The 18,347-nt window shown below is 43.9% G+C and overlaps 1 protein-coding gene across 5 annotated transcripts in view; it reads left to right on the top strand.

Moving 5' to 3' along the window:
• IQSEC3 (IQ motif and Sec7 domain ArfGEF 3) overlaps window positions 1–18,347 on the top strand; it is a 227,602-nt gene that overhangs the window by 202,843 nt on the left and 6,412 nt on the right. For 3 of the 5 annotated variants that reach the window (XM_056799107.1, XM_056799104.1, XM_056799103.1), the window contains exons 6-13: window positions 3,463–3,585; window positions 5,314–5,480; window positions 6,852–6,991; window positions 8,493–8,618; window positions 9,807–9,906; window positions 10,124–10,285; window positions 12,680–12,772; window positions 14,542–14,588. In XM_056799107.1, the coding sequence (XP_056655085.1) occupies window positions 3,463–3,585; window positions 5,314–5,480; window positions 6,852–6,991; window positions 8,493–8,618; window positions 9,807–9,906; window positions 10,124–10,285; window positions 12,680–12,772; window positions 14,542–14,588 (958 nt within the window). Of the gene's footprint in view, window positions 1–3,462; window positions 3,586–5,313; window positions 5,481–6,851; window positions 6,992–8,492; window positions 8,619–9,806; window positions 9,907–10,123; window positions 10,286–12,679; window positions 12,773–14,541; window positions 14,589–14,678; window positions 14,759–18,347 lie in introns of all 5 variants that reach the window. The other 2 variants (XM_056799105.1, XM_056799106.1) reach the window with 1 other exon arrangement.

The raw sequence follows: 18,347 nt of genomic DNA, 5'->3' as shown, positions 1-18,347 counted from the left end.
TGGTCAGTCACAAGCTCTTTGAATCTCCCCATTTCCTGATTTATAAAATGAGGGAGCTGGACTAGATGACCTCTAGGGTCCCTTAAAATTCAAAATCTATGAATCCTGCAAAATTCTGGACTGCTTGACAGATTCCAGGGGTTTAAGCCTATGATATTTTCTCTTTCTCCCTAAAAAAGGACCAAGGTTAAATGGGAAAAGTTGGGCATGCCTAATATGGGGAAGAGGGCAAAAAGTCTTATGAAAAGAACAATGAATTTTGAAGTCAGAAGTCATGGGTTTGAGGCTAGCTCTATCACTTACTGCCCTGTGACCATGGGCAAGTCTCTTAACATTCTAGAGACTTAGTTTCCACATCTGTAAAATAAAGGGGGTAGATTAGATGAGCTCGAAGGCCCCTTGCCGCACTAGATTTCTTCATCCAGGGAATGGAAGGCAGGTGAGTCTGGCACAGAGCCATAATTTCTTGTCAAACTGGAGAGCACAGTCTAGCTTGACAGAGCCTCTGGCAATCATGTGGGACTATAAAAATAACCAAAGGAAAGAAGATTGGAGGAAAAGCAGGCTGGGGAGAGGAGCACACAGCTCTTAGAGCTTCTTCAGCTTCATAAACTACCTTTAATGGCTCCTGTGATCAGCTTTGGATGGAAGGAAAAGAGAAAGCAGACAGACCAACAAACAGTTCTCCATGGATGGCTCATCTTGCTTCTTGGGACCTGGATTCTTCCTTCTTGGAGAACAGCCTGCAGGCAAAGGCTCCCAGACTGGAGCAAAGAACCCTTGCTGGAAGAACTCTAACCCTGAAGCAGTTGGGGATGAGGCTAGAGATCACAGGATCATAGGATTTAAAACTGGGAGAGATCCAAGAAATCCACCCTTTTTCATGTATATGGATGCGAATGTGCATGTGTATGCGTCTATGTACCTACATGTGTGTGATGGAAATCTGAAGGAAAAGGTAGAAGAAGAAAGGGCATTTGAAGGGACTGAAGAAGGAATATCATGCCAGAGGAAATGGGATATACAAGAGATCTCCCCAAGACAGAGCTACCTGCTACCCTACCCAGGGCTACCCTACCCAGAAGCCCTGTGGCAGAGGGGAGAGAATAGCTCCTATGTTACCCACAAGCCTAAGGAATGAGGGTGGCCTAAGATTTGGTCATAGTTCTTAGATGTATCCAATGCGTGTGAGTAAGGAAGTGGAGGTAGGACAGAGCCTAAAGGAGAAACCTAAATCCAAACCAGAGGGAAAAAACAAGGCAGAGGATGGTAGATAATTTGTAATAATATCCAGCATTTCTATAAATGAATTTTAAGGTTTGCAAAGCACTTTACAAATATTAACTCATTTCATCCTCACAGAAAAAACTCTGGGAAATAGGTGCTATTATCCAGGCAGGGAGGTTGGGTCTTGACGACATTTACATGGCAGACTTGAACTCCAGGTCAAGATAGAGTTATCTACCTCGTTATCTAGCTACCTTCAATTACAGGTAGATACAGGTAGATAAGGTAGAAAGAATAATCACATTAAAATTCCTATCTATAGCATGCTAAGTTTTGCCAACTGCTTCCTTCTCAGCAATTCTATAAGGTAAAAACCAACATGTTATCTTGTCCCCATTTTACAGATAAGAAAACTGGGGCTCAATGCAAGATACATGACTTGCTTGGGGTTATACAGCTAGTAAGTGGTAGAGTGGGATCTGAATTCAGATCTTCCTACCATTCCAATCGAATTTCTGAGCTCATCTGTTTCCCCCATCAGCCCTGACAAATGGCGAACTAGTCTCTTCTTGAAGACTTCTGGTCAATGGAAATAAATAGCTCTTGTTACAAAGTGCCCGAAATAGCTGCCACCAAGACAGCCCATTCTACCTGGGGCTCCGAGCTCGGATTGTTAGGGAGGTTTGGGGCTTTTTCCTTTGATGACATCAAGCCTCACTCTACCCCCTCTGCAACCTGTCTTCATTGTTCCTCACTCTACCATCTGGGGTTGTTTCATTTCAAATATGTTTCATGCCAAACAGGTGGCAGCTCTTTAAACACCTGAAAATAGCAGTCAGGTCAGAAGAGCTGGCTCTGCCATGAATGTGATGTATTCTCCAGGGCAAAGAATTTCCAGTCTCTGAGCCTCAGTTTCCTTATCTGCATAATGAAGGAGTTGAACTAGGCTCATAGCATGTATTTATTGAAGAACCCTCATCTTCCAGCTTAGAATCAATGCTGGGTATTGGTTCCAAGGCAGAAGAGTGGTTAGGGCTAGGCAATGGGGGTCAAGTGACTTGCCCAGGGTCACAATTGGGATAGACTCATATTTTGAACTGGACCTTAGACATCAGCTAGTCCAACCATCTTAATAATAATACTTATATACTATGATTACATTAAAAAATAACAGCCACAAAATCAAGGAAAAAAGTATCAAAGAAAAACCAATCCAAAAGGAACTAAAAACTAAAAAACAGAGAATGTTTATATTAGCATGCATATATAATTCACATATTTTTAAACAATTTGTGAACCAATTTATGGTATAGCACAATTTTTGAACATTTGTTTATTTAAATGTTTTTAGTGGTTGTTATTAATTTTGAAAATTAAAAAATAATAATATCAACATTTAAATAGCCCTAAAAGGTTTACAAAGCACTTTACATACATTATCAAACATGATCATCATGATAACCCGGTGAGGTGGGTACAACAGGTATTTTTTGGTACCATTTTTATTAATGAGGGACCTTGAGGTCAGAAAAGTTGAGTTACTTGACTAGACATCTAGTAGATAGATGACAGTAGGATTTGAACCCAGATCTTCTAACTCTATCCTCAAGTGGAAATCTCTTTCCACTGTGAACTTTAGATTACTCCACCCTACTTAGTCTAACAAAATCAGGAATGTCTACACCCATACTTAAGGATTAAGTATTTAGGAGGATAGCCTATGACAGACATGTGCTAGCAAATGACAAATCAGAAACAACTGACAGATCCCCTTACACCACTTAGGACATTTTCTTTCTGGAATTTTCTATTCTAGAAGGTCTATTTCATCTCCACATGCCTATCACCTAACACAGCAGCTGGAATATAGACCCTTAAAAATTTCTCATTGATTGTTTAGTTCTGTGGAGGCTTTTGTGTTATGTACAGTGCCTTGATGGTCATCGACTAATTTCTGTTTGGCTTTGGAGAGGATGATGGGGTGCCAGGGAGTGATTAAAGAGAGATTCATGGCAGACCTTAGACATATGAGCTCCCTTCGCTTTCATTCCCCAAGCCCCCAGCTCTCCAAGTTAACTTCTACCAGCTGGGATGGGGTCCTCCCCAGGGAGGGGAGAGGTCACTCTGTATTCCATGTGGGCCTCTTAACTTAATGGATAATGAGAAATTTTGCAGGATGGGACCTGTACTGACCATCTGTCTCCCTTTCCTGTCCTGTCTCTGTCCCTTCCCAAGCTGTGTGGTGGACGAAATGGACTTCTCCAACATGGAGTTAGATGAGGCTCTGAGGAAATTTCAGGCCCATATCCGGGTCCAAGGGGAGGCCCAGAAGGTGGAGCGGCTCATCGAAGCTTTCAGGTAGGAATGACCACCAGCGCTGATCCCAAGCCCTATTTCATTCCCACTGTCTCTGGGAAGGAAAATCCTGTGGAATAGAGGGGAATGAGCCACCATTTGGGAACTGTAGAGAAGGAGTGGGCAGAAAAGGCCAAACTCTTGCATTTGGACCTTGGGCATGAAGGAGGGGGAATGTCATCCAGACCTTCTCTGCCTTCCATCCTTTAGGGCTTATCCATGGCTGGCCAATCAGCAAGTCTTTCCTGGCTGCCTCTGGGGCAAATGCTGATTGGAGAACTCTGAGCTGGGGGCTGAGGGAGAGATGAAGTTTAGCTGCCCTCCTGGAGCTGCCACATGGTGCAGTGTGTGAGGGCACAGTGTTAATAGAGGGCTGAATTCCTTCCGGAGTTCAAATCCAGCCCCAGACACATATTAGCTGGGTGACCCTGGGCAAGTCACTTAACACTAAATTTTCCTCATCTCTAAAATGAGCTGGAGAAGGAAATGACAACCTACTTCAGTATCTTTTAAATTTTTTTTTTTACTTTTCATCTTAGAATCAAGGCAAAAGAGCAGTAAGGGCCAGGCAATGGGGATTAAGTGACTTGCCCAGGGTCACACAGCTAGGAAGTATCTGAGGCCAGATTTGAATCCATGGCCTTCCTTACTCCAGGCCTGACCTGCCCCTCACTCTAGTAACTTTGCCAAGAAAACTCCAAATGGGTCTTAGAGAGCCAGACGTGGCTGAAACGACTGACCAACAACAAGTGTAGTAGGGGGTTAAGGTACCAACCCAGATATTTATGCCATACAATATTGCCTACAGATGCATTGCAACATTAGAAACACAGAGCTGTAATTTGTACCAATTAGAACAGTCAGGGAAAATTTCCTGGAGGAGGTGCCATTTATTTAAATTGGTCTTTAAAGAATGGATAGAGATTCAGTAGGAGAGCAAGAAATCCATTCCACATCCCAAGAACAGCATGACCGGGGGCATCAAGGTGGCTCAGAGAATTGAGAATGGAGCCGAAAGATAGGAGGTCCTGGGTTCAAATCTGGATTCAGATACTTCCTAGCTGTGTGGCCCTGGGCAAGTCACTTAACCCTCATTGCCTAGCTCTTACCACTCTTCTGCCTTGGAACTGATACATAGCATTGAATGGAAGGTGAGGGTTTAAAAAAATAATAATACAGCCAAAGGCATGAAGGCTCAAGAGTACTCCTGGGGTATGTCAAGGAATGTAAGAAATGGTCCCCCCATCCTGGAGTATCTAGTCAAGTTAGGGAGACAAAAGTAACACATAATAAAGGATAATGAACAATGATTAATCAACCAAGCAATCTCTCCACATATACATATGCGTATATGTGTGTCATATATACATAAATGCATGCACAAACATATATGCACATGCTTATTTACATACATGTCAATAAATTCATGTGTGTCTATCCACACCTGCATAAATTATATATTACACACATGAATCCACATAAAGATATATTTGTGTTTCTCAATATTTGTGCCATGTTAATGTTACAAAGAATAAGTGCTTGGGGTGAGACGAGAGCCTACCCTGTGTCAGACACCTTGGGCTCCTCTTCCTCTTCCTCTTCCTCTTCCGTTGATGTTGTGCCATTTTAGGAAAGTTCTCTCACATGGGCACCTTTCCTCTCATGCTGTAGCTTGAGGAGAAAAAGGAGAATGGGAAGTGTCAATAGGCATATTCTCTCTGTTTCCCCAAGCCAGCGCTACTGCATGTGCAATCCTGAGGTGGTCCAACAGTTTCACAATCCTGACACCATCTTCATCCTGGCCTTTGCCATCATCCTCCTCAACACGGACATGTACAGCCCCAATATCAAGCCTGACCGGAAGATGATGCTGGAGGACTTCATCCGGAACCTAAGAGGTAAGAGGAGAGTGGGGAGGCTATTGTCTTAGCCCTGTTCTATAAAGGGTTAACTCCAAAGGAATGGTTGGGGATTTGTACGGGATGATGCATCCCATGAGTATGCCCTTCCTGAGTTGGGACAAGCACTGAGTCTCCTGGTGTCTTCCACTCAACGATATTGAGGCTACCTCCATGAAACAGCCCTTGTGCTGCCAGATCCTGAACTAGAATGTCTAAGGACCATCTTCCTGACCCTCTTCAGATGCAGATTCCCACTCCGGGCCATTGGACAAATGTTTCCCACCCTTCCCATTCCCTCCATTGCAGCTGACCTTTTTAGATGTTTAGTTTTGTCAGTATAAACCAAAAGTCTCCTGGCTTTCCCTTATATTTGTGACTTTGGACAAATTATTCCACCTCCCCAAATTTTAGTCTCTTCATCTTTAAAAAGAGAGGCATCTAGGTAGCACAGTGGATAGAACACGAGGTCTGGGGTTGGGAGAAGCTGGGATTAAATCTGGTTTCAGATACTTCCTAGCTGTGTGACCTTGGACAAGTCACTTAACCCCAAATGCCTAGCCCTTTCTGCTCTTCTATCTCAGAATTGATACAAAGATAGAAGGAAAGGGTTTAAAAAAGAAAAATTCTGAAGTTCCCTTCCAGCTCTAATATTCTGTGACTCTGAGTACCAGCAAGTCACATCTTATTTAAGCCAGGCTAACAGATCGTGCCATGAAGCCTACAGCCCTTAACTCTAATAGTGAGCCCAAGTGCCAAGTACCAAGTCTCAATTCATTTAAGCCAGAGTACCAGATACAGTTTCATGAAGTCTACCAGCCCTAAATAATATGGTGAGTCTGAGTGCCCCCAAATCCCAAATCTCATTTCATGTGAGCCAGACTAACAGATAATTTCATGAAATCTACAAACCCCAACTCTTCTCAACCGCCGCTGATCCACAGAACTGGAACACCTAATAGTGGGGAGCAAAAGACGCTTGCCCACAGCAGTCTTGGGATTGGGGGGGGCGTTCATGTTACTCATTATTCCTTGGTCACAAGAGTTTGGCTTCTTTCAGGACAAGGATGAAGCCTTTTAGTCTGGTTGACTTTAGAACCATCACATTTTAGCTACAGAAAGGCTAAGATCAGACTTTATGGGAGGAAGGAGCACCTAAAGCCTGGCTACCCCACATAAGGGGTAGGGGGCTGCCTCATAGATATGATGCTGTTGTCCTTTATCCTTGCTGGAAACTCAGTGGCAGTAGCCAAGCCTTCGTGTTTTCCTCCACAACAAAGTACTTGCCCTGGTTGAGGAGACTATCATCCTCATCAAAGATGTCCTCCTTGCCTAGATCATCGCTGGTCCTGTTATATTTTGTTTTGACAGGTGTGGATGATGGAGCTGACATACCCCGGGAGCTGGTGGTGGGCATCTATGAAAGAATCCAACAGAAGGAACTGAAATCCAATGAGGACCATGTCACCTATGTGACCAAGGTGGAGAAGTCCATTGTGGGCATGAAGACAGTAAGTCTCGACCACCGAACAACCAGACCACAGATACAGAAGGAGGATTTGCTCTGCACCAGGAACTCTTTTCTCCTTTTGTTGTTTCCCCTGATGTCTCTTTCTTCCTCTCTCCTGTGATTGATTGATTCCTCTTCTCCTCCTTTTTGCTTCCTCTTACCTTCTCTCATTTCCCCCCACCCTGAAACAAGACAAACTGAGATGAAATGCTTCCTGGGGGTTCAGGAGTTTGGGTCCCTGGGATATATGACTATAGAATCTCCTTTCCTGAGACAAGATGAATTCTTGTTGTTCCGAGACAATTTTAATGTGATCTGGAGGTTGGGGGCTGGGAGGGGGAAGATGGGTTAGGAAGAAATGCTTCACCCTAAGGAATAAATCCCAATTGCTCCAGGTCTCCTTGAGATGGGAAGTTTTGTAGTGAAAAGAAAAATGTTTCCCTGGAGTTCTGATCTTGACATCACTGGATTTGAGTTCAAGTCCAAGCACTACCATTTACCACCTGTGTGACCTTGGACAAGTCATGTGACTCCTCAATTTTCTTCATCTATATACAGGATAGTGGTGGTGGTAGTAGTCTCTCGGTAACCGAGAATGATGATTGTCTTTGTGCATTTTCATCTATGATAGATGAGTGTGCACAAAGACACTTGTGCGTGAAGGAGATTTAAGTGGAAAATAAGTATTTATTAAATGCCGACTGTATGTCAGGCACTGTATTAAGGACTTTATAAATATTATCTCATTTTTTCCTTACAACAAACCTCAGTAGTAGGTGCTATTTTTATATCCATTTAAAGCTGAAGAAACCATGGAAGTCAAAAGTTAAGCAATTATTAAATGAGAGAGTTAGACTAGAGGACTTAATGGGTCCTTTCCAGCTTTAAAATTCTATGATCCTGCAATCCTTCCTTTGGTGTAGTGGAGAGATCACTGACATGAGTTTAATCCCAGATTTGCCACTAATTAACTATGTGACCTTGGGTAAGTCACTTTGCCTCTTTTTTTTTTCATCTATCAAAATAAGGGATTGAACTATGTGATCTGTTCCCTCTAACATTCTGTGAATCTATCTTCTGTGAAGGATAGGTTAATCAGTAAAAGGACACATACCTCCTGCCTTCCTCCTTGACTCTATTCTCACCTCTCAGTAAATTCTTTCCTCTGGTGCACACACCCCACCCCACCCACCCCCTGTGCTCCATAGTAGAGACATTTGGCTTCCAGGGAGTTGAACATGGCATAGTAGAAAAAAATACTGACTTGGAATCAAAAGTCTTGGACTCAGATCTTCGCTCTCCACTATGTTCGTGACTTTGGACAGATCATACAACCTTTCTGGGCCTCAATTTCCCCATCTTTAAAATGAGAGAGTTTGAATCTAAAAGTTCCTTCCAGTTCTAATATTCTGTGAGTTTGAGTCTGTAATCAGGGCCTGTTCCTCTCTCCTTTTCCCTCCCTCCATCCCTGTTCTGACATCCTTCCCATCCTCTCTGTCCAGGTGCTGTCAGTCCCACACAGACGCCTGGTCTGCTGTAGCCGGCTCTTTGAAGTCACTGATGTGAACAAGCTCCAGAAGCAGGCAGCTCACCAAAGGGAGGTGTTCCTCTTCAATGACCTGCTGGTGGTGAGAAGACTGGGTCATCAATTAGGGGGGCAATAGTGGAGCAGGATGGCCATTTTGTTTCTTGCCTCTCCCTCCCTCCCTCCCTCCCTCTCTCTCTAACCCTCTCTCCCTCCCTCTTTCCTGCCCTCTCTCTCTTCCCCTCTCTCCCTCCCTCTTTCCCTCCCTCTCTTTCTCTCCCTCTTTCCCTCCCTCTCTTTTCCTCCTTCCCTCTCTCTCTTCCTCCATCTTTCCCTCCCCCTCTCCCTCTCTCTCTCTACCTCTTTCCCTCTATCTTCCCCTCTCTTTATTCTCTTCTGTCTCATTCTTCCTCCCTTTTTAACTCTCTTCCCTTGTCCCTTTCATTCTCATTCTCCTTTCCTCCCTCATCCTCTTTCTAGTCTGTCTGCTATAAGCATGTTACTCCACGTGTGTATATGTAAGTCTAAATGTGTGTATGCATATATCCGTATACAAAGCTGCCAACCTGTAGAACTCTTTAGAGTGGCATGGGCTGCCTCAGGCTTAGGATGAGCCCTCCATCACTGCTGCTCCTCGATCAGAGACTAGATGGCCATTTGTTGTGGACGATTTGTGGGAATTCCTACATGGACCTAAACAGGAATCTCCACTAAAACATCTCCAACAAGTGGTCATCATCCAGTTTCCGACTGTAGACCGGAAGTGACCGAGTTCTACTGAGCCACCTCATGCCAGCTGTTAGACTAAAGGACTTACATCTTTTCTACCTCTCCAATTCGGGAATTCTGTGATAAAAGATCATGCTTTAGCTGGCTTTCCCCCACGAAAGGAGGCCAGGGGGCAACATGAGATCCATTTCTCCAATCTAAGGGAGGAATTTTCTCTCTTTTCCATTTGGTGAAAGCGCCCCACTTGTTATTCCCAATAAAGAAATGGACGCTTGGCAGGAGGAAGAGGCATCCTAAAGGTCTCAGAGCAGAATAGATGGGGAGGGGTGGCTTGGGTCTTGGAGATGCTGGTTCCCCCACTTTGGTACATGTGTGTGCTCGCGAGTGCGTGTCTATACACTCATACATGTGTTTCTGTGTGTGTATATATTTTCTTTTATATATATAGCTCTATGTTTGGCTATATCTGTGTGTACGCATACTGGTATATACATTCCTGTGTACATCTGTTTATTTGTGCTGTGTGTGTGTGAGCATGTGTCTGACTTTCTTTCTTGGGCAGATCCTCAAGCTTTGCCCAAAGAAGAAGACCTCCTCCACGTACACTTTCTGCAAGTCCGTGGGCCTGCTAGGGATGCAGTTCCATCTTTTTGAGAATGAGTGTAAGTCTGTGTCAGACCCAGAGATGATGACAGACGGTGGTGGTTTCAGGGGAGGTATGGGAGAGAGAAAGTGTGTGTGGGGGGGTAACTCCTGAGACTACTTTAGAGGGGCGAGGGCAAGTCCTGCAAAAAAAAGTCTGGTCTCTGACTACCCCAGGCTCAGGCGTCCTGTTTTCCTTTCTCACCAAATGTGGGTGTCCCCATATTCATTTTCCAGATCATTCCCATGGCATCACACTGGTGACCCCAGTGTCGGGTTCAGAAAAGAAGCAGGTATTACATTTCTGTGCCCTGGGCTCAGAGGAGATGCAGAAGTTTGTGGAAGACTTGAAAGAATCCATTGCTGAGGTCACAGAGCTGGAGCAGATCCGAATTGAATGTAAAGTTACCCATGTATTCCCAGAGTGGAGGGGTTGGGGGGAAGAAATAAGGTGGGTGGGTGTGTAGAGGGGAGGGAAGAGGTTAGAGGAGGGAGGAGGGTGAAGAGAGAGAGAAGGAGAGAAAGGGAAAGAGAGAGAAGGAAGAAGGAGAGAAAGGGGAAGAGAGAAAGGGAGGGGCAGAGAGAGAAAGGAGAAAGAAAGGAGAGAAAGGGGAAGAGAAAGAGGATGGAAGGAGAAAGAGAAAGGGAAAAAGAGAAGGGGAAGGAGAAAGAGAGAGGGGGAAGAGAGAAAAGGGAGAGAGAGACAGAGAGAAAGAGAGAGGGAGAAAGAGAGAAAGAGAGGGGGAAGAGAGAGAAGGGAGAAAAGAGAGAGGGAGAGAGGGAGGAGAGAAAGGGAAAGAGAGAGAAGGAAGAAGGAGAGAAAGGGGAAGAGAGAAAGGGAGGGGCAGAGAGAGAAAGGAGAAAGAAAGGAGAGAAAGGGGAAGAGAAAGAGGATGGAAGGAGAAAGAGAAAGGGAAAAAGAGAAGGGGAAGGAGAAAGAGAGAGGGGGAAGAGAGAAAAGGGAGAAAAAAGAGGGAGAGAGAGGGGGAGGGGAAGGGGGGAGAGATAGGGAGAGAGGGAGGAGAGAAAGTGAAAGAGAGAGAAGGAAGAAGGAGAGAAAGGGGAAGAGAGAAAAGGAAGAGAAAGGAAAGAGAGAGGAGAGAAAGGAAAAAAGAAAAGGGGAAAGAGAAAGAGAAAGGAGGAAGAGAGAAAAGGGAGAGAGAGAGAGAGAGAGAGAGAGAAAGAGAGAGAGATTCTTAATGTATGGAAGGAAGTGGGAGGACATGGACTCTTATTTTTGCCAGCTTTACCTCTGCAACCCTATCCTCACACCCTCCTGCCTCCCCCTTTTTCTTTGCATTTCTCGGCATCCCACCCTAACAGAGCAGTCTAGAAAGTAAGAGGTTGTGGACAATAAACCACCATACTGCTTATTTCTTCCTTTCTCAAGTAGTCTGTGTATACTTGCTGGGCAAATAATAATATTTGTATAGATTGTCATAAGTGCTTTCGCATCCATTATATAACCACAACCCTTTGAGGTAAATCATCTAAGTAGGAGAAAGCTGAGCTTCAGAAGCTTAAATTAATTACCCAAGACCACACAACAAATAAAAGAAAGACAAGACAGCAACCCAGATCTAAGCCAGAAACCCCAACCAAATAAAGTATTCATTTTATTGTGACGCAGCTGGTACTATATTTTTATATTCCAGTTCAATGTAAAAGTTATGTTTAGTTCCTAGTTGCAAGTGATTCACTAATTATTTTTTTTATTTAAGAAACATAAACACAGCCAGGCAGGCAGGAATGTCCATTTGTTAGATTTTACAATCTGAGTAGGATAATATATTGTATATGCCTCTTAAGGGAAAACACTCAAACTAAAGATAATTAATTAGTAAATAAACATGAATAACTATAACAGATACAAATATACTTTAATATGTGTATTATAGCCAACTGAGCAGAAATATTTTTAAGTTCATACAGACAATTTTTGGAGAGAGGAAAAAGCCTTGTTCCTCCATCTAATTGTGTATCTTCTTTAGGGGTGACATGATTCCTCTCCAAACTTAGCCAGGCTGTAACTTACATGACAGATACACAGTCTATCCCTGAGCTTTTCTCGCTGGGTGGTACCTATGACATTTTGATAGCCCAGATTTTGAAGACCCCACATCATGATGAGGCATTAAGGTGGGTCTTTGGTGGAACCCTAGTTCCCTCTTCCCCAATCAATAATATCTTTAGAAAAGATGAATGCATAGACACTGTTAGAAACTGTTTATAGGCTCTACTCATCCTATTCATATAATGCTAGAGCAAATGAGTTGGGGAAAGTATTTGGCAATAACAGGGACAATGAAAGAAGAGAAAAGAGAAAATATAAGAAAAGTCAAAGAAAAAAACAAGGGAAAAGAAAAGGAAGAGAGATAAAAAGGGAGATCATTAGGAAAATGTCTTGGAATCTAACAGAACTGTTCTTTGAAAAAAACCTTTACTTTTTAAGAAAATGTATTCAGAAGAGAGAATTCAAGAGCATCATCCCTGATCTAAGTATTCTTTACCTTCCTGAGAATTAGAGGTAATTGGCCTGACAATGGCAATGCTAGACCTGGGGACCAGATTCTCCCCAAGCTGGGATGTGTTCAGTTCAGCTCTAGCTGGAGAAGCAGGATTAGGAAGTCTGGAGGTCACTTCTCAGCAATGAACTCAATTGGTCCTTCTCTTGGCTCTATCCAGGGTGCTACTTCTCTTCCTCCTCTCCCTTCACATTATATTTTCCCTTTCTATCTCTTCCCAGCCCTGACTTTGCTTTCTCTCTTTTCACTCTATTCGCCCACCCCCCAGGGGAGCTGGAGAAGCAGCAGGGACCAAAGACTCTTTCATTTAAGACCAGTGGAATTCAGCCTGACCCACAATCAAAGCAAGGATCTCCTACAGGTGAGCAGCTGCTCAGCCATTCAAGGCCATAGTTTTCAAACTCTTGTCCATCCCACCTAGCTACAGGAAAGTCCCAGAACATTGAACTTTGTGAGGGGCTCCATCAAGAACAATGGCTGTGGTTTCCTGGGGGATTCTTTTGAAAGAAGGAGTTTCATTGCCCTTTTCTAATGAAGGGCTCCATGCTCACAGAGTATGGAGGGAAAAAATTTCCATTTTACTGAAGGGAAAGTTGAGACTCCCCACCCCCACCCCAATGCTACCTCATTTAGATGAAGTCATATTAGCAGTCAATGGAGAAAGTTAAGGGCCCAGTTGTTCTGCCATCTAAAGTGTCTTTTTCAGGCCTTTTTGAAAAACAGGGGTGTCATAGTAATTGGTAAAGTGATTCAGGCTAGAGCAAAGCAATTCTTTAAAAATCCCAGGAGAATAATACAGTTTGGTGGCTTAAGGGAAGGAGGAAAGAGTGAGAGGAGAGGTGTCCGGAACACTTGTTTATCTTTAAGTACTCAGCTGGGCATTTTCTCACAAGTTAAATAAGTGTAAGTCACTCTATTCTTCTCTGGATCCTGAATTTCTCATTTGTAGAGAGGCCAAAGGAAAAAATGGAGAAAACTCATGCTGACTTCCCTCTTCTAGGTGTTGGCACATTTAGCATCACGCTTTCCAGATTACCCTTTAATGAAATTTAAAAAAATATTTCCCCAAATCACTCAGTCCCACAAATTCAAATCAGTGTGTGGATTTTGCGTTGGTTTTGCCCATATTTCCCTGACCCTGATCTCTTCTCCACCATCACCCATCAAAAGCCACCAAGAGCAGCCAACATACCTCCTTCAAACAAAAAGAGAATGAGGAGGAGAAACAGGCTTAAAGCCTCTTTTGACAACTAGAATAATCATTTGCAATCCTTCCACAATAATGCCTGATATTTGTAGAGAGATGTAAGATTTATAAAATGCTTTTCCTTCAAATAATTTTGTGAGACAGGTGGTTTGAGTTTTATTAGCCCCATTATACAGAAATCAAGTCTCAGAGAAATGAAGTATAAATGCTTATCGGATTGGTTCAGATAGAAGTAAGTCGCTCAGAATCACATTGCCAGAAAAAGGAGGGAAAAAAGGACAAAATTTCAAGAGAGAAAGTGGCCATTCTTGGGATTTAAAGGTCAGGAGATTCAGCTGTTTAGTCCTCTGGGATTTTGTCGTTGTTGTTCTACCAGGATGGTCAGTTGGTCCTAATCTGCAGTGCTGTGTGGGGGACTGAGCCCGGCAGATGGTTGCCACAAGATCATGACAGTTTTTTTCCACTGTTTATATCAACCCTTGCCAATATATGGGTCACGTTCTCCCTGAAGCTGAAGATTATTCTGTTATATTGAGACTCTCATGGTGATGTCATTGGATGTAACTGAGTCTGACCTGAAATCTATTATTAGACTCACAATCTGGTTTTCAATAGGTTTGCCCTCTGTGCTAGGTATAGGGTTCTGTGCTTATCTACATAGCTGTTCCAGTACTTAATCTGAACTATGTCCTCATGAGACAGACACCTTCTCCCCACTCTAGGTTGCTTCCATCTTGGATTTAAGAGCTTTAGTTCTCTGTGGCACAATGAGTGTCCAGAACAGCTTCGCTGTAGCCTAGAGTAATCTACAGGTTCTGACTGTCTATGTGTGACAAGTTGCAAATGTATTTTGAGGGAAGAGGGAGATTGGGGTTTCCAGCACAAAGAAGAAAAATCAAGAGGTTTGATCTTTCTGTTCAAAGCCACCAAAAGGGAAGCTGCCGAGAAGGCGATGGACAGCACAGTAGAGGTAAGTAGAGGCCTCGTTGCTGAGGTGAGTAATTCTCTCCCCCCCTCCCCATCCTTTTCTTCTCACCTTCTCTGTTGTTTCTCTTCTCAGGTATTAATCAATGCCTCCCCAGCCCGACTGACCATTTTACCAATTTCGAGAGATACAATTAAAAGTTACTGCTAGCATGGGTAATGCCACTATTGCCACGCTAAATTAAGCCACAAGCATCTTCCACCTCTTTTTGTCCTTTTTCCCTTTTCCTGCCCCCGAGACATGTGATGCTCAGGGCTGAACCTCGAGATTAACCCCATGGAAATGGAGCTGCTAGGCTCTCCCATGAGGATGGCCCCTGCCAAGCCTAATTCCCTAGCAGGCAGACTTCATTACCACTGCTGCCCCCCTCCCAACCCCAGAATGTTTATTTTCCCCCAGAACCTAACAATCCTTCTCTCAAACTCTCCTATTGCCTGACCTTCTCATCACTTGTAGGCTATCTCTTGTCCTTCCTCCCACTCCCAGGAGAAGGGAGTCTGTGATCATCCATGAGTAATCACCTCCAGAAGGAAAGTAGATCAGCCTCCCCTGGGCCAATTTCTTTGCCATTTGACCCTGGGGAAGGAGAAGGCAAGGGACCGGGTTGGAGTTTCTCACTGAAGGAACACTTGTTTTTATCTGAAAAACTGTGCATGAGAGCTTCCCACCTGGATGTTTTGCTATCCTTCCCACCCAGGATGTCCCTTCCCCAAGGAAAGTACTACCCTGGAGGAGAAGTGAGGTGGCCAGTGGGAAAACTTGTACTTTCTTGGGAGTAGGGAGGATAGAAAGTGATAGGGAAGCAGTAACATCTGGCCACTGCCTGGTCCTGATGATACTCTTTCAATGTAGCATGGGCCCTGAAGTCTTGGCTCTGGAAACTCTAGCCTGGGGTCTGGCATCACAAGATTTATTTTCCAACTTGCTGGGCAGAGATCATCTAACTCTGCTGGTCCACAGACCCATACCCCTACTATGGAAAGCTGCCTTGAGTCTCGCATACCTCCATCTCTCTTTATAAGAAGAGACTTCTATTCATCCCATAGCCAATAATCAAAAGATTCTTGTCTCCAAACTATCCTCCCCACCTCACCCCACCCCATTCCAGATAGCCTGGGAGAAGCTCTGCTTCTCCACAGAGACCCTGAATAGATAGATGTTTGCTCCTTCCTGATATGTGGGAGGATATATTACCTAAACCTGCCTCATCTCTGGGACATCCCAGGGGAGTCTAGTTACCTCTCTGGTTCCTGACCCCCAGCCTACCACATGCCTCTTTCTGCCCCCCACATACCCTTTTCTGAAGGAGGCACCTTTACACAAGAGGAGCTTCCAGCCCTAGCAGCTGACAAGTCCCACAGGGTGGGTATTCCATCCACCCCTTGCATCGTCCTGCAGCTGCCTATTGCCTAGCCTTGCAGATAAACACAACAAGTTCCCAACTCACCCATCTGTTCAACCAATCCCATCCATGAACCACATATAGTCTGACCTGCCCAGAGAGAACAATTAAATGGTGCTTGGTTCTTTCCTCTTCATACGTGACTATCTGCAAGGCTGCCCATCTCCCTCAGCCAGCTCCAGGGCCCCTGCTAGCCTCTTTCTTCCTATGCAGAGTCTTGTCCTTGCTGCCTCCATGGCCTGTCAGTTGGTTCCCCCTTCCAAATTCCGTTGTCCTCTACCCTCCCTTCTCATTACCTGGCCGATTTCCTCTGGCAGGCGCTTCTCCATCTTCTCTGAGCTATTCTTACCTGCTGCCCATGTTTCATCTTGACTTTCTTTCCTTCTGTTTTTTTTTCTTTACCATCAGGGAGGTGAGATGGGGAGAGTGCTGGGGGAAGGGGTAATTGACTCAATGAGGGTTCAAAGAGAGTTTTGCTTTCAATGAATGCCATCTTGCCTTTCACTTACCATCCAATAAAGATGGATGAAGAGACTGCGTAAGGGACTGGTGAATGGATGGTGGCTGCTTCTCTAAGAAGTTGTATCAGTCTCACTGGAGGGCATCTTCTTGAATCTAAAAAGAAGTGGGGAAAGGAACAAATGAGGGGTCAGGAGATTTCAGGAAAAGAGAGAAGAAAGGGCAAGTCAGAAAAGAGTGCTATTAGGGAAGGTAAGACATTGAGGAAATACAAGGGAGGAAAGGATAAGGGAGTGGTATAGGTGTGGCTAAAGGGCAGATTTGGAGAGAGGGCAGGACACTACTGCACTGGATTCTATCAAGCTTTGGTTTAGTTTGAGCATTCAGGTGTGCTCACTCTGAGAGACCCAAGGAGGGGGAGTAGCAAGAACTTGAGGTTCTCCAAACTCTATGTGATATTCTGGCATCATGGGAATTTGCCCAGTTTCCTTAATAGATGTTGTCTCATCCTGGAAAATGTTCACAACAAGGGAAGATGGGACAAAGGGTTTGTTGTCCTCCAGCAGATGAAAAAAAAAAGCTTTCTAAGTGTTGAGAGGCTTAAGGGAACTATATACAACAGGGAAAGGGTTACCTCGTAACCATTTGGTTAGTCTCATGGATTTGTCCCAGTGGGATGGTAAGGTAGCCATAGGAACTTCTCTACCATTTTGGACATTTCTCAAAGCCAGAAGATACTACTGGGGTTAAAGGCCTTGGAGCTCTAGTGAATAGTAAAGGGCAAGAAGCAGGGGTTGGCTGGGAGTGATTATCGGGTTGTTTGCATGGCAAAGAAAAGACAAAGAGTCCTCAGAGATAAGGTAGAGGGGAAGACTTCTGGTGACAGGTGATAGACATCTCTTGCCAAAAGGTCCAAAGATTGCAGACCTAGGGGTTAGGGCTCAGGGCCTGGGATAAAGTTGGTACATCATGATCCTAACTTCTCCATAAAACCAGGGACACATTCTTCTAGTCCCTACCTTCTAGCATCTGTTCTTTTATGTCCAGAACAACCAGCTCCAGAGAGCAGGGATTTGGAGAAAGGTACACCCAGAGGAAATACATTGGCCTAGCAAGAAATGTACCTGAAAGATAAGCTGGTCCAAAGTGTCAGGGGTTGGACATATAAAGGGTCTTAATCAGGTAGGCCTTTTGGGAGGCAGAGAGCAGCATGGTCCACAGAAAATCTCAAAGTTTCCCATTTGCTGATTCCTTTCCTTTCCCATCTCTTTATCTTTTAACCCACATAGTCTATCAGGAGAAAGACTACAAACTGGACCATCTATCCCAATGTATAATAAAGAATTTCCTGTGTCTGTTAATTTGCTTAAAATCTTAGAATTCTGGACAACATGGTACAACCCCTACATATCACAAATAAGGCAACTGAAGTTCAGAACATGAGTAAATCATTTAACTAAGCCTCAGTTTCTTCTTCTATAAAATAGGGATAAAAATATTCCTAGGTCCTATCTCAAAGGCTTATTTCAAAACTTTTATAAGAAAATGAATATAAAATCTTTGCAAGCTATTATTTTAAATCCAGTTATTAAATGACTTGCCCAAGGTAAGCAACAGAGCTGGGACTTAAGCCCAGGTCTCCTAATACCATGCCCATCACTCTTCACTACTTCTGCAGAGACTCAGCTTTTTTTTTTTTCCAGTAACCCATCATCTAACTAAACAAATCAGTCCAGGGTCTCAGATATTCCGTAGAGCCTTATATGAAAGAATCCTTTATTTGAATTTTTAAAAATCAAAAATCAGACTCACTTTATGAGTAAATGTTTCTTGGACCTGATGAGTGTGAGAAGACTCTGTTGGGGGCAGGCAGGGAGAGTGCA

The sequence above is a fragment of the Monodelphis domestica genome, chromosome 5 (assembly GCF_027887165.1).
Source record: "Monodelphis domestica isolate mMonDom1 chromosome 5, mMonDom1.pri, whole genome shotgun sequence".
Classification (NCBI taxonomy): Eukaryota; Metazoa; Chordata; class Mammalia; order Didelphimorphia; family Didelphidae; genus Monodelphis; species Monodelphis domestica.
Note: the sequence above shows the minus strand (reverse complement) of the source record. Positions and strands in the feature narration are given on the sequence as shown.